The 16,825-nt window shown below is 40.2% G+C and overlaps 1 protein-coding gene across 2 annotated transcripts in view; it reads right to left on the bottom strand.

Moving 5' to 3' along the window:
- KCNH1 (potassium voltage-gated channel subfamily H member 1) overlaps nt 1-16,825 on the bottom strand; it is a 416,350-nt gene that overhangs the window by 345,986 nt on the left and 53,539 nt on the right. For both annotated transcript variants that reach the window (XM_065875181.1, XM_065875191.1), the window contains exon 5: nt 14,551-14,669. In XM_065875181.1, coding sequence (XP_065731253.1) covers nt 14,551-14,669 — 119 coding nt within the window. The remainder of the gene's footprint in view (nt 1-14,550; nt 14,670-16,825) is intronic.

The following is a 16,825-nucleotide window of genomic DNA, read 5'->3' as shown; positions in this document are numbered from 1 at the left end:
AACAAAGAGACATGGAACAGGAAGTCTCTACCCATATCTCAGAGACATAAAAAAGAAACTGGTCATCTGTCCAGACTTTTGGGTAGAAAAAGGATGATCTGTAAGAGATCAGAACCCCAAGTATGTGCCATATACGAGTGTGGAACCAAACTCACGCTGTTGACATAGTTGGGAGCCCCAGGGCTAAAAACATTTACAGGAAAGTTGGTCTGATCCAGGTGAAAATTTATGAATATGGCACAGGCAAACTCAACCACCACATCTAGATGCCTCATCAACTGGGGACCCATTGGACTCTCACCAAAAACTCAGATTGTACATGAGCTCACTACGAGAGGAAAGTAAACACCGAAAGAGAGGATTTAAAGTAAGCTGACATTTCTAAAGCAATAAAAAAGGAAGAGATGTTAACAGAACTCAGTTAGAAAACAGGCAAGAGACATGAACTGGCATTTCACCAGCTGGAAATGTGGTTGTAAAACAAGCTCATGAAAAGATGTTCAACATCTTTAGCCATTACTAAAATGCAAATTAAGACCACAATGAGCTATCACTACGTACTTATTAAAACGGTTAAAATAAAAAAGAGTGACAATGCCGAATGCTGGCAAGGATATAGATAAACTGGCTGTTTCATACATTACTGGAGGGAATGTAAAATGATACAACCAACTGCAATTGGCAAATAGTTTGGCAGCTTCTTATGAAACTAAATATACACTTACATGTATATACAAAGGCACACACATGCACAAATGAGTGCATGTAAAGGCTGCTGAAATCTGAATATGATCTTTAGTTTAACAATATTCTACACATGTTGATTTCCTGTAGTTATATGCTTTACTGTATACTATTATACTGTAGTTATATAAGATGCTACCGTTGAGGGAAGCTGAGTGGAGAGTAGAGAACACCCTCTGTACCAGTTTTGCAACTTCCCGTGAGTCTATAATAATTTCAAAATAGAAAGCTTTCAAAAATCAATGTTGAGTGTAAAACACAAGTCATAAAATATCACAATATGATATCATTTGTGCAAATATATTTTTAAAAACCCCACAATCACAGTATATGTGTTTTAGGGATAAATATATAAGTAATAAAAAATATCAAAACATCAATAGCAAGGAGACACACAACTTCAGGGTAGTGATTACCTCTGGGAATAAGTTCTAAGAGGACCTCAACTTTACCTGTAATATTTTATTTTATTTATTTATTTTTTGGCCATGCTGAGTGGCTTGCGGGATCTTAGTTCTCCGACCAGGGATCAAACCCAGGCCCATGGCAGGGAAATCGCCAAGTCCACTGGACCACCAGGGGATTCCCCTGTAATATTTTAATTTTTAAAAACGAATTTGAAGTGAGAAATTGTCAGCATGTACTATATAAACAGAATAAGTAAATGAATGCTTGTTAAACTACTCTCTACTACTCTGAATATTTTAAAGGTTTCTAAATTAAAACCAAAAATACACATACAAGGAGGTTTACTGGAGCATTATCTTTAATAACCAAAGACTGGTAACAATCTAATTATGTATCAACAAGGGGACAGCTAAATAGTGTCGGATATAGTCATGCAATGACTACATTGCAACCATTAAAAAACAATGAAGGGGATATATGCTCTTAGGAAAATATCCCAAATATACTAGTAGGTGGGAAAAAAAGCAGATTGGAAAATAATATATATAATAGTATGACAACATTTTTGTTAAAAAAAATCAACATAAATATATATGAACACTTGTTCATATGTAGTTTACTAAACACATACACTGTTTAAAAATGGTTACTTCCAAGAAACAGTGGATGTTTCACCTTTTATTTTATATACCTCTATGTATTAAAATCCAATAAAGAATCTGTTTTATTTCTGAAAATTGAGAAATTTTGCTTACTGAGATATAATTGACAGGTAACATCCTATTAGTTTCAGGTGTACAACATAATGACTCATTATTTGTACACATTGCAAAATGATCTCCACCATAAGGCTACTTAACATCCATCACCACATGTAGCTAACAATTTTTTTTCTTGTAATGAGAACTTTTAACTACTCTCTTAGCAACTTTTGAATAAACAATACAGTATTACTAACTATAGGCACCATTCTTTACATTACTTCACCAGAACTTACTTACTTTATAATTGGTATTTTGTACCCTTTGACTCCCTTCACCAATTTCACTTGCCCTCACTCCCTGCCTCTGGCATCCACCAATCTGTTCTCTAATCTATGAGACCAGGAGTTTATTTTGTTTTGCCTTGTTTTATTTCCACATAAAAATAAGATCATACAGTATTTGTCTTTCTCTGTCTGACATACTTCATTTAGCATAATGCCCTCGAGGTCCATCCATGTCACTGCAAATAGCAAGATTTCCTTCTCTTGAGAAAAATTTTAAAAGCAATATAAAGAACGAAAAATTAAAATTTAATATTAAACTAACATTACTGAGCATTTACTATATACCAAAGTGTTTGTTCACATTCAGAACCTCCTTTACTCTTCATAAGTACATATTATTCTCAATTGAACTCAATTTCTCCATTTGAAGAAAAGAAAGAGAAAGAAATGGAAGTTCTTAGCAGTGAAATGACTTGCCTGAAACCACACGGTAAGTTGTCAAGTGGGCAGTAACATTTGATGCTGTTTCAGCCCACTACGCCTGTCACCTACATGAAAAACAGCAGCACCTACGGCATTTACCCGATCTCCTTACAGTGAGATGCTGAGTGTCATGAGCTGTGAGCTGTGATGTGGCTGAATGGGTGTGCTTGCACTCCAGCCATCACAAACGCACAGCTCAGATTTTATCTGGACCTGCGTCCCTCATAGGGAAGAGTGAGAAGATGTGACAGGAAAAGATGGTTTCTCGTCCATATCTTCCCCCCAGCCTATCCATGAAGAGAGAAGCTGGCAGCAAAAAGTTGTCCCAGCCAGACCAAAACCCAAAACCCAGGATCACTCCCGCATGAAGACCACAGAGTCTCTCATACACCGACCATGACTTTTCCTTCCTATAAAGGCAGAAAGAGAGAAGCTGGTGGCAGATGTAGATCCTGCTTGAAGAAAGGATTCCCTGCCCTGCTGTGGAGTGTGCAGTTAGGTGACAGCCTCCTGTTGGCAGGGACAGAAACCTGAGCTTCCCAGGGAGGCACCTGCCAATAACTGAGCAAGAAGGTGGTTGATCTTAGTGGGAATGCTTTCAGTTTTTCACCATTGAGGATGATGTTGGCTGTGGGTTTGTCATATATAGCCTTTATTATGTTGAGGAAAGTTCCCTCTATGCCTACTTTCTGGAGGGTTTTTATCATAAATGGGTGTTGAACTTTGTCGAAAGCTTTTTCTGCATCTATTGAGATGACCATATGGTTCTTCTCCTTCAATTTGTTAATATGGTGTATCACATTGATTGATTTGCGTATATTGAAGAATCCTTGCATTCCTAGAATAAACCCCACTTGATCATGGTGTATGATCCTTTTAATGTGCTGTTGGATTCTGTTTGCTAGAATTTTGTTGAGGATTTTTGCATCTAGGTTCATCAGTGATAATGGCCTGTAGTTTTCTTTTTTGTGACATCCTTGTCTGGTTTTGGTATCAGGGTGATGGTGACCTCGTAGAATGAGTTTGGGAGTATTCCTCCCTCTGCTATATTTTGGAAGAGTTTGAGAAGGATAGGTGTTAGCTCTTCTCTAAATGTTTGATACAATTCGCCTGTGAAGCCATCTGGTCCTGGGCTTTGGTTTGTTGGAAGATTTTTAATCACAGTTTCAGGAACAAGACAAGGTTGCCCACTCTCACCACTCTTATTCAACATAGTTTTGGAAGTTCTAGCCACAGCAATCAGACAAGAAAAGAAAATAAAAGGAATCCAAATCAGAAAAGAAGAAGTAAAGCTGTCACTGTTTACAGATGACATGATACTATACATAGAGAATCCTAAAGATGCCACCAGAAAACTACTAGAGCTAATCAATGAATTTGGTAAAGTAGCAGGATACAAAATTAATGCACAGAAGTCTCTGGCATTCCTATACACTAATGATGAAAAATCTGAAAGTGAAATCAAGAAAACACTCCCATTTACCATTGCAACAAAACGAATAAAATACCTAGGAATAAACCTACCTAAGGAGACAAAAGACCTGTATGCAGAAAATTATAAGACACTGATGAAAGAAATTAAAGATGATACAAATAGATGGAGAGATATACCATGTTCTTGGATAGGAAGAATCAAAATTGTGAAAATGACTCTACTACCCAAAGCAATCTACAGATTCAATGCAATCCCTATCAAACTACCACTGGCATTTTTCACAGAACTAGAACAAAAAATTTCACAATTTGTATGGAAACACAAAAGACCCCGAATAGCCAAAGCAATCTTGAGAACGAAAAACGGAGCTGGAGGAATCAGGCTCCCTGACTTCAGATTATACTACAAAGCTACAGTAATCAAGACAGTATGGTACTGGCACAAAAACAGAAAGATAGTTCAATGGAACAGGATAGAAAGCCCGGAGATAAACCCACACACATATGGTCACCTAATCTTTGATAAAGGAGGCAGGAATGTACAGTGGAGAAAGGACAGCCTCTGCAATAAGTGATGCTGGGAAAACTGGACAGCTACATGTAAAAGTATGAGATTAGATCACTCCCTAACACCATACACAAAAATAAGCTCAAAATGGATTAAAGACCTAAATGTAAGGCCAGAAACTATCAAACTCTTAGAGGAAAACATAGGCAGAACACTCTATGACATAAATCACAGAAAGATCTTCTTTGACCCACCTCCTAGAGAAATGGAAATAAAAACAAAAATAAAAAAATGGGACCTAATGAAACTTCAAAGCTTTTGCATAGCAAAGGAAACCATAACCAAGACCAAAACACAACCCTCAGAATGGGAGAAAATATTTGCAAATGAAGCAACTGACAAAGGATTAATCTCCAAAATTTATAGGCAGCTCATGCAGCTCAATAACAAAAAAACAAACAACCCAATCCAAAACTGGGCAGAAGACCTAAATAGACATTTCTCCAAAGAAGATATACAGACTGCCAACAAATACATGAAAGAATGCTCAACATCATTAATCATTAGAGAAATGCAAATCAAAACTACAATGAGGTATCATCTCACACCGGTCAGAATGGCCATCATCAAAAAATCTAGAAACAATAAATGCTGGAGAGAGTGTGGAGAAAAGGGGACACTCTTGCATTACTGGTGGGAATGTGAATTGGTACAGCTACTATGGAGAACAGTATGGAGGTTCCTTGAAAAACTACAAATAGAACTACCATATGACCCAGCAATCCCACTACTGGGCATATACCCTGAGAAAACCATAATTCAAAAAGAGTCATGTACCAAAATGTTCATTGCAGCTCTATTTACAATAGCCAGGAGATGGGAACAACCTAAGTGTCCATCATCGGATGAATGGATGAAGAAGATGTGGCACATATATACAATGGAATATTACTCAGCCATAAAAAGGAATGAAACTGAGGTATTTGTAGTGATGTGGATGGATCCAGAGACTGTCATACAGAGTGAAGTAAGTCAGAAAGAGAAAGACAAATACTGTATGCTAACACATATATATGGAATTTAAGGGGAAAAAATGTCATGAAGAACCTAGGGGTAAGACAGGAATAAAGACACAGACCTACTAGAGAATGGACTTGAGGATATGAGGAGGGGGAAGGGTAAGCTGTGACAAAGCGAGAGAGGGGCATGGACATATATACACTACCAAACGTAAAACAAATAGCTAGTGGGAAGCAGCCGCATAGCACAGGGAGATCAGCTCGGTGCTTTGTGACCACCTAGAGGGGTGGGATAGGGAGGGTGGGAGGGAGGGAGACGCAAGAGGGAAGAGATATGGGAACATATGTATATGTATACAGATTCACTTTGTTATAAAGTGGAAACTAACAGAAACTAACACACCATTGTAAAGCAATTATACTCCAATAAAGATGTAAAAAAATATTATATATATATATATATATACAGAAATACAGAAAAAAAAAAAAAAAAGAAGGAGGTGGTTGAGGAGCCCGGCCCTTCCTGCTCTGTGTGGGGCTGCTCTACTGCCTTCTCTGCTGCAGAGCTCCCTGTCAGGCTGGCAGAGCCTCAATCGGATCTGCACTGTGTCTGATGCCCTCCCTGCCCAATGCTGCTTCCTCCCCCTTTTCTTTCACAGATGTTACGCAGTATCTGAATCCCAGAGAACTCAACCTGTGAAAAGGGTCCTCTAGCCTGGTCTATGTACTGACATAAGTTTTTTTTTCATTGAAGTATAGTTACTTTACAATGTTGTGTTAGTTTCTGGTGTATAGCAAAATGATTCATTTCATATATATATATATATATATATATATATATATATATATGTTTTCATGTTCTTTTCCATTATGGTTTATTACAGGATATTGAATATAGTCCCATGTGCTATACAGTAGGACCTTGTTGTTTATCTATTTTATATATAGTAGTTTGTATCTGCTAATCCCAACCTCCTAATTTATCCCTCCCCCTCCTTCCCCTTTGGTAACCCTAAGTTTGTTTTCTATGTCTGTGAGTCTATTTCTGTTTGTAAATAAGTTCATTTGTATATTTGAGATTCCACATATAAGTGATATCATATGATATTTGTCTTTCTCTGTCTGACTCACTTCACTTAGTATGATAATCTCTAGGTCCATCCATGTTGCTGCAAATGGCATTATTTCATTCTTTTATGGCTGAATAGTATTCCATTATAAATATGTATACCACATCTTCTTTATCCATTCATCTGTTGATGGATATTTAGGTTGCTTCCATGTCTTGGCTATTGCAAATGGTGCTGCCATGAACATTAGGGTGCATGTATGACATGGGATATATTTAAGATCTGAAAATAAACTGGCCCTCCAAAAGAACAACTGCTCACACTAGCCTGAGGAAAGAGGATGGAGTGCTGAAGAATAGCAAGATGAAGCGGACTTGGTGTCCCATCCTGAGATGAGAGAGACCATGGTCCCCTATCATGTCTAAAGCTGGAAGGTATGGTAACCCTAGTATAAGCAGTAGCAGAGGGCTGGGAAGAAGAGACAGTGCTCAGAAGGAAGTGCCCCAGATGGGAAACAGGTTGGGTTTGGAGTCACATAAACCTGGTTCTCAATCCAGAGTCCACCACTTACTGCCAGGTGAACCACAAACAAGTTAATGAACTTCCCTGTGCCCCAGTTTCCCCCTCTATAACACTGCTCCAAGATGTCTAGGGGATTAAAGGAGAAGATGAGCAGCACAGATCCTGGCACACAGTACGTGCTTCCTTCTTTTCTAGAATCAGTCCAGGAGGGAGACAAGAGGACTCATGTGAGGACGAAAGCCAAATTGCCTGAGTTCAAACAGGGATATAAGGTGGCCTTGAAAATCACATGTGCAACCCATTGAAAGGCAAAACTGCTATTCCCAGCCACTTGTGTGTTGCATCAATTTTTTTCCTGGAGGTGGGAGAGGTTTCAATGAGGTGTCCATACTCTTACTCAATCTCCATTTGATCAACGACATTTACCAGTGAGAAAACTCAGCAGGACACTGGCTGTAAGCTTTAGACAGGGAAAAGATTTTTCTCTGTTGAACACTTAGTAGCCAACTTCCAATTTCTCGTGCAGGTTGTAAGAAGCTTGGAAATTGTCATTCCATCCTAACAAGTAAAAAGCTGTACAAACTGAAAAATCAACAACTCTTCTTAGTTCCACACAAGAGGTGAGGTCAGAGGACAAACTATTGCACCAAAAATTGGAGAGACAGACAGGTGAATACAGAGAATCACAACTTGCCAGAAAAACCCAGAAGCAGAAACCTCCACAAGAACTAGTACCGGACAGGAAAGTCTAAATGTTATGTAACTAGCAAACTGCTGCAGGCTCAGCATGGACAAACCTGAGAGTTAAGAATTCTAGGGGGACCCAGTCATGGGCAGGGGTCTCGCACATTTGTGAGTTTTACTTCCAGGAGCTCCACCAGATTCTCACAGTAAAAATCAGAGAAAAGTATCCCCATGCTCCTGGAAAGAGGAATCGAAAAGTAACCATTTTTAAAAACACCACAGCACTCTGTTCCTCTTAAAAAGGCCTGCCCTCCGGAGAAACTAGTTAACCAGAGCCTAATTTGGGGGGTTTTATGAGAGCCTAACTCACCTGAGTACAGAAAAATACCCAACTGCTCTAGCTTCTGGCATATGGAAAGAGAAATACACCACTGCAGGCCATGCTGCCTCATCTTGTTTGGTCTAAATGGGGAACTAACTCAGAAGCACTTGTTAAGTCCATAGCCCAGGGGCATAGGCTCACTAAAATACTGTGACCTAATCATGGGACTATAGAATGATTCCTCTCCCCCCCCACCCCAGACATCTTATACCACACTAACGGCCTATTTACCCGAGTTCCTTTTACCCAGTACATCATGTCCAGATTTCAACAGAAAGTTGCAAGGCATAGTAAAAGGCAAAAAACACAGTTTGAAGAGACACAGCCAGACCTAGATATGGCAGGGATGCTGGAATTATCAGACCAGAAATTTTTAAAACTATGATTCGTATGCTAAGGGCTCTAACGGTTAAAATAGAGAGCATGCAAGAACAGACAGACGATGTAAGCTGAGATGGAAATTCTAAGAAAGAACCAAAAAGAAATGCCAGAGATCAAAAATACTATAACAGAAACAAAGAATGCCTTTGATGGGCTCCTTAGTGCACAGGACACGGCAGAGGAGTGAATTTCTGAGCTTGAGGACATGTCAATAGAGACCTCCAAAACTGAAAAGCAAAGAGAAAAGGACCAAAAAGTAAAATAAAACAGAATGTCCAAGGGCTGTGGGACAACTATAAAAGGTATAACACACATGGAATAGGAATACCAGAGGAGAAGAAACAAAGAAATGGAAGAAATATTTTAAGCAATAATGACTGATAACTTCCCCAAATTCATGTCAGACACCAAACCACAGATACAGGAAGCTCAGAAAACACCAAGCAGTATAAGTGAAAAGAAAAGAAAAAACACTTAGGCACAGCATATTCAAACTGCAGAAAATCAAACAAAAATTCCTGAAAGAGTCTGGAAGGGGAAAAAAAAACCCAAAACCTAACCTATTAGGAACGAAGATAAGAATTACATCCTAAATCTCCTCAGAAACCGCACAAACAAGAAGAGAGTAGAGTGAAATATTTAAAGTGTTGAGAAAACAAACACCAACCTAGAATTCTGTACCCTGCAAAATTATCTTTCAAAAGTGAAGGATAAATAAAGATGTCTCAGATAAAAATTGAGGGAATTTGTTGCCAGCAGAAATGCCTTGCAAGAAATTTATAAAGAAGTTCTTCAGAGAGAAAGAAAATGATATAGGTCAGAAACTTGGATCTACTTAATGAAAAAGAGGAACACTGGAGAAGGAATAAGGGAAGGTAAAAGAAAAACTTTTGTTTTTCTTCTTCTTAAAATATTTTTTTTTTTTTTTTTAAATTTTTGGCTGCAATGGGTCTTTGCTACTGCGCGCGGGCTTTCTCTAGTTGCGGTGAGCAGGCGCTACTCTTTGTTGTGGTGCATAGGCTTCTCGCTGAGGTGGCTTCTCTTGTTGTGGAGCACAGGCTCTAGGTACACAGGCTTCAGTAGTTGTGGCACACGGGCTCAGTAGTTGTGGCTCGCGGGCTCTAGAGCTCAGGCTCAGTAGCTGTGGCGCACAGGCTTAGTTGCTCTGTGGCATGTGGGATCTTCCCGGACCAGGGCTTGAACCCGTATTCCTTGCATTGGCAGGCGGATTCTTAACCACTGCGCCACCAGGGAAGTCCCAATTTTTCTTATTCTTAATTGATCTAACAGATAACAGTTTGTTCAAAACAACAGCAACAATGTATTTGATACTGTATACCTATATACACTTATGTATGCTTATGAATAAGTGAAATGAATCACAGCAATGGCACAATGGACAGGACAGAGGAATTGGGAGTATTTTATTACAAGGTACTTGCACTACGTACAGTATTACAGTCAGCCCTCTAAATCCGTGGGTTCTGCATCTGTGGATTCAACCAAGCGCAGATCAAAAAATTCCAGAAAGTGCCAAAAAGCAAAACTTGAATTTGTTGCACACCAGCAACTATCTACATAACATTTACATTATATTTACGACTATTTACATAGTGTTTGCATTGTATTAGGTATTATAAGCAATCTAGAGATAATTTAAAGTATATGAGAGGGCTTCCCTGGTGGCGCAGTGGTTGAGAGTCCGCCTGCTGATGCAGGGGACACGGGTTCGTGCCCCAGTCTGGGAGGATCCCACGTGCCGCAGAGCGGCTGGGACCGTGAGCCATGGCCACTGAGCCTGCGCGTCTGGAGCCTGCGCGTCTGGAGCCTGCGCTCTGCAGCGGGAGAGGCCACAACAGTAAGAGGCCCGCGTACCGCCAAAAAAAAAAAAAAAGTATATGAGAGGATGTGAATAATTTATATGCAAACACCATGCCATTTTATATAAAAGACTTGGGCATCCATGGATTTTGGTACCTGTGGGGGGTCCTGGAACATATCCCCCTTTGGATACCTAGGGACCACTGTATTTGAAAGTGGACTTGGATTACTTGTAAATGTATACTCCAAACTCTAGGGAAACCACTAAAAAAATGTAAAAAAAAGTATAATATGCTAAGGAAGGAGAAAATATAGAATCATATAAAATGCTCAGTTAAAACCACAAAAGGCAGAAAAAGAGTGGAAGACAAAATAGGAACACAGAACAAGGACAACAAATAAAGACCAGCAACAAATATGGTAAATATTAATCCAACTATATCAATAATCACTTTAAATGTCAGTGGTCTAAATAGGCCAATTAAGACACAGATTGTCAAAGTGGATCAAGAAACAGCATCCAATTATACGTTGTCGACAAGAAACCCACTTCAAATATAAACGCACATGTAGATTAAAATAAAAGGATGAAGAAAGATTTAACATACTCATGCTAAGCAAAAGAAAGTGGGAGTTGCAATACTCATTCCTGACAGACCAGACTTCACAGCAAGAAAAGTTATCAGGGATAAAGAATGGCATTATGTAATGATAAAGGAGTCAATTTTTCAAGAAGACATAACAGTCCTTAATGAGTATGCAGCAAACAACAGAGCATTAAAATACATGAGGCAAAAATTGATTGATAGAACTACAAGGAGAATAGATGAATCCACTATTATAGCTGGAGACATCAACACCCCCTAATGGAAATGTGCAGATCCAGCAGGCAAAAAGTCAGTAAGGATGTTGTGGAGCTCAACAACACCATCAATCAATTGGATATAATGGACATCTATGAACTACTTCATCCAACGGTAGCAGAATATACATTCTTCTCAAGCTCACATGGAACATTCACCAAGATAGACCACATACTGGGCCATAAAACACACCTTAACAAATTTAACAGTATAGAAATCATACAGTGTCTGCTCTCAGATCACAACGGAATTAAACCAGAAATCAATAACAGAAAGACAGTTGTAAAATCCCCAAATACTTGGAGATAAAACAACACACTTCTATATTAACACCTGGGACCAAAGAACAAATCTCAAGAGAAATTTTTAAATATTTTGAACAAAATGAAAATGAAAACACAACCTATCAAAATTTGTGGGATGCAGTGAAAGCAGTGCTTAAAGGGAAATTTATAGGATTGAATGCATGCATTAGTAAAGGAGAACGATCAAAAATCAATAAACTAAGCTTCCACCTTACAAAGCTAGAAAAAGAAGAGCAAATTCATTCCAAACTAAACAGAAGAAAAAATTAAAAATTAGAGTAGAAATCAGTGAAACTGGAAACAGAAAACCATTAGAGAAAATCCACAAACCAAAAGTTGGTTCTTTGAAAAGATCAATAAAATCTATAAGCCTCTAGCCAGGTTAATTGAAATTTAGCAGCCCCTGGGATGGGACCCAGATGTCTGCCTCATATTGCCAATCAATGAGCCACTACTCACGCCAGACAGTTAGACAAAAACACTAACATCATTTCCTTTCTTTCATCCATTCGATCAATTAAGGAAAAAAAAAAACACTTGCTACTGATGAGCATCTACTATGTGCTGGACACTGTTTTAAATGTTTGGGATATACCAGTGAACAATAAACACAATACACAATAAGTAAACTGTATAGTATATTGGAAGCCGTTAAGTGGAGCATAACGTAGAGCAGGTTAAGGAGAGGATTAAGAGTTAATGAGTATTTCTTATTTTGTTATTAATGTTCGTATATATATATATATATATATATATACACACTATAGTGTGTATGTGTGTGTGTATATATATAGAGAGAGAGTATATAGTGTATATATAAGGCAAATGCTTTTATTTTCTTCCCTCTCTTATCTCCTTATTATCTAACATAAGATGTTAAGAGTTAAGTTTACATCACACTGTTTCAGTTACAGGGTATCAAGGAGTGGCGATCTCACCAGAGGACTTTGCATCCTCTTCTGGGGAAAGGGCTGGTATGTTTTGGTAATATGCAACATAACTGGATCATGTTAGGTGGGAGTATGACTTTGTTATTATCTTTATTTGGAGATTAAGTATGGTTTAAGGAAATGTATACGGGTGCCGAACTGACAAGGATTAAACTGTAATGGTTAGTTTCATGTGTCCACTTGGCTAGGCCATGGTACCTAGTTGTTCAATCAAACACTAAGTGCTTCTGTGAAGGTATTTTGTAGATGTGATTAACATCTACAATCAGCTGACTTGCAGGAAAGGAGATTATACTCCATAATCTGGGTGGTCCTCATCTAATCAGTTGAAAGGCTTTAAGAGCAAAACTGAGGTTTCCCTGAGAAGAAATTCCATGTGGGACTTCAGCACCAACCAGCTCCTCCCAAGGGTTTCCAGTTGGCCAAGCTGCCCCACGAACTCTGGACTTCCCCAGTCCCCACAAAAGCACCTCCTTACAATCAATCCCTTAACATACAAATATCCTACCAGTTCTTGTATCTCTGGCAGAGGTAGCCACATAGAGAAAATGACATCTGAGCAAAGACTTGCAGCTGGTGAAGAAATAGAACACAAAAGTCTGGGGGAAGAGCAAGCCTGGTGTATAAGCAAGGAATGTGGCTGGATAAGACTGAGCAAGCTGGAGACAGTAGGAGAGGAGGGAACATCATTAACCAAAAGAAGCAGCAGGGACAGAGAAAGTGCAGGCTGTGAGCTGAAGGGTCTCTTTTATTATTCTTTCTATCACAAGGTGAGCCCACATCATGACAAAAACGATGCTGCCATCATCCAAGGATCTCACCTTCTCTAACACGACACAAATGAATGCCCCCCTTCCCACTGCTGGCAGAAGCTTTTGGCTGCTATAAGGACATCTTCTGCAGTCAACCCATTCAACATTCGGTGCACATATGCAGAGCACCCACTGTCAGCTGTACCGTGCTGGGAGTTTCTCCCTCGGGGATATGGAAGCCAAGAGGCAGGTCAGAAAGTGCCCTGTCATCTCAGCACAGATCAGGAACTGACTGGCCACCACCAGGCAGAGAGACAGCTAACGCTGTCATCTTTGGGTAAGATGGAAATTTGCTACATGGAAAGTATAATGCTCTTAATTGGTCCTACCCTGGTCTAGTTAAAAAAAAAAAAAAAAAGACCAGGCACCAACAAAGGGAGATAACAGTGATTTGGATGCAGGACCACCAAAGACAGATAATAATAATTTGGGTGCATTAAGCCTGATCAAACATCTTGTCCAGGCTTCCAAGCCTCTCACTTGTGCCAGCAAAAGGGAGAATACCATCACCATGAGTTTTCCTTACTACAAAGGTTATGGAAACAGCAATAATTTTAAGTATATTTATTAACCTGGAAAGATGTTCATAACTTTATAAAATGAAGAAAAGGCAATACAACCCACCTTAAACATACACCTTGATTCTTAGATACATCTCGACTTCATTAATGTGAAAAAATGTATTTCTTAGGCTTCTTAAATGCATAAAAGAGTTAAGGCATGTCCACAAAAATTATAACAATGTTATCTGGTTAGTGGGATTCTAGGTGATTTTTATTTTCTTCCTCTTTGCTTCCTGTATCTTCTTTTCCTATAATAGTATGTATTGCTCAAATAACAAAATTGTTTATGATTTATAAGTAAAACCCCCTTCACGTATACAGCACTTGTAGCTCCTTCCCTACTCCTTGAAAAGAGTCAGATGACAACTGTAATCTCAACCAATTTTGAATGGAGTTGTTTGCAGTTCCCTTTACATATGTGAGAGTACACAACTAACAGGAGTTAGATCACTTACCCAAAGTCACACGTGGTGGTGTATAGCCCAGCCAAGACAAGAGTCTGGGGTCCTGAAGGTCCCTTCCAAGCCATCACACTCACTGTGGACCATTTTCTCAGTCCAGGGACCCCACGGAAGTGAGTGAAGGTTAAGCTGAGCTAAACCCTTGCCCTTACCTCGGCCAGGCGGGAGTGCTTGTGGACGTTCTCGCCTTTTTGCACGCTGGGAGCCAGCTGCTGCAGGACACCCCTGCTGCTTGTCAGTGCTCTGGTCAGCCGAGCAAACTTCCCCCAGCCTGGAGCATGTGGAAGACAGGAGAGACAGGTTCAACCAGGTCCTGAAGGTGCTCGGACATTCATACCACGAGTTACCCTGTCAGAAGCAGACGCCCACCCTCCATGTCCTCCTGCACATCCACAAGTCACTCAGCCATCCTCGTAATCAAGATTTGCTGATCAAAAAAGTACCTAGGGCTTCCCTGGTGGCGCAGTGGTTGACAGTCTGCCTGCTGATGCAGGGCACACGGGTTCGTGCCCCGGTCTGGGAAGATCCCACATGCCGCGGAGCGGCTGTGCCCGTGAGCCATGGCCACTGAGCCTGCGCGTCCAGAGCCTGTGCTCTGCAGCAGGAGGGGCTGCAGCAGTGAGAGGCCCGCGTACGGCAAAAAAAAAAAAAAAAAAAAGCAAAGCCCCTAAACTTGCTCAAATCTGTGCAGTGATGCACTTTTCCCTTGTACTTTCACTTGACCCTAATCATAGCTTGGTGAAGCAGGTATGGCAGGTCTTAGCACTGTTTTACAACTAGGGAAATCGAGGCACAGAGTGCCTAGGTAGCTAAGAGTCTAGAACCCAGATCTCCCCACTCTGGCCCAAGGCTTTTCTGCCAGACAACACCAGGCAGTCAAGATGTTTCTCTGACTTTATGGCTCAGGCTGTTCCCAAGCCCCCTGTCGTCTGATCCTAGCAGAGGCTAAGCTGATTCTGGGTTTTAAATGACTAGACAAGCTAGTCAAATGGCCGTTGCATGTACTACCTTCTCCAAAGCCAGGGGAATAAGAAACGAATTTAATCCGTGGGTAGGTGGGGAAACAATACTAGTTGATTTTAGTCTGCTCTAGGATGGGGGAAGGATAGCTGATGGCAGGTAGGTCCCCTGAAAACTAGAAACGCAAAGAGCCGAGTACTGAACTTAAAGAAATCTGGATACAAATCCCATCTCTGCCTCCGGCCTGCTTGAGGTCACCAACAAACTGTTTAAATTATCTGGGCCTCAATGATCTCATCTGTAAAGTGGAAATTAAAATACTCTATCTACATGCCTTAAATGCAGGATGCATTTTCCTGGTAAAACAAAGTGGCTATAAGTTTACCGGGCTAAAACAAAGATTGTCTTGAGGCCTCCTTGGCCCTCTGGACTAGTTCCTCCTAGGAAAGTAAAACACTTGTCTTTTTCTAATCCAGACCACTCTATACTCCAAAATCTAAGATGTACCAGTGATCTTTACTAAGATTTTAATATGTATGAGGAATCGTTTAAAGGTCCCCAAAGACAACCGTCCATTCCAATATCCAGCAAGCCATCTTCATCAAGGTTACGACCGTGCCAATTGCCTCATGAGACCCCTGAAAGTCTGTAGGGATTCTCAAAACCAAGCTTGGGGCGAGGGAGCTCCAAAGACCTGGATGTGGGGTACAGCAAATAAACAGCATGCAACTATTTTTACATGACAGCTAACAGCGAGACTAGGCAATTTGATTTTTTGCCCTTTAGAGTTTAGAAGTAGCCAGTGCCTTGCAGCAGAAATCTCATTTACCAAATTTTACCCTGGAGCACCTTTATAAGACGGACTCAGAATCCACAGGACAATGAGGTCAAGCAGAATGATGGCCCTTTTTTTGCACAACCTTTAAGAATCAAGATCTATATAAATTTTGTCAACATAACAAGAAGAGCAAATCAAGTTCCTTTTTATCTCAGTCCAGAAGTTCTGGGCTTTAATAAAAGACAGTGGCATTTTCATGCATCCCGATGCCATTAAGCAGAGATATGGGTCACCTTGAAAAGAGGCTCAGGGTGGTCGGGCTGCGGGGACTCCCACTGATGCTGACAGGAGGGGACAGCCCAGACTCTCCAGGGGTATTTGACATCTTCCCCAAATGGGCCATTCATGAAAGTGTTCACTGGAATTTGCTTGTAGTGAACCGTGGACTAGAATTTTTTAAAGTCTCTTTCAGAGTCAGCCTCTCCTACAGCTGAAAACAAAGCTGGAATTGAATTCTGCAACGTTTTTCAAGAGGAGCAGAAAGTATATTTTTCAACTGGCGAGAAAACAATTGTGCACTCAAACATCAGCAAGGGCTCTGAAACATGCCCCCCCATTCAATCCTACCCATCCACCACCACCACAACCTACACTCTGGTACCAATGATAAGAGGGAGCTAGCAGGGCAG

This window comes from Phocoena phocoena, chromosome 1 (genome assembly GCF_963924675.1).
Source record: "Phocoena phocoena chromosome 1, mPhoPho1.1, whole genome shotgun sequence".
In the NCBI taxonomy this organism is placed as follows: Eukaryota; Metazoa; Chordata; class Mammalia; order Artiodactyla; family Phocoenidae; genus Phocoena; species Phocoena phocoena.
Note: the sequence above shows the minus strand (reverse complement) of the source record. Positions and strands in the feature narration are given on the sequence as shown.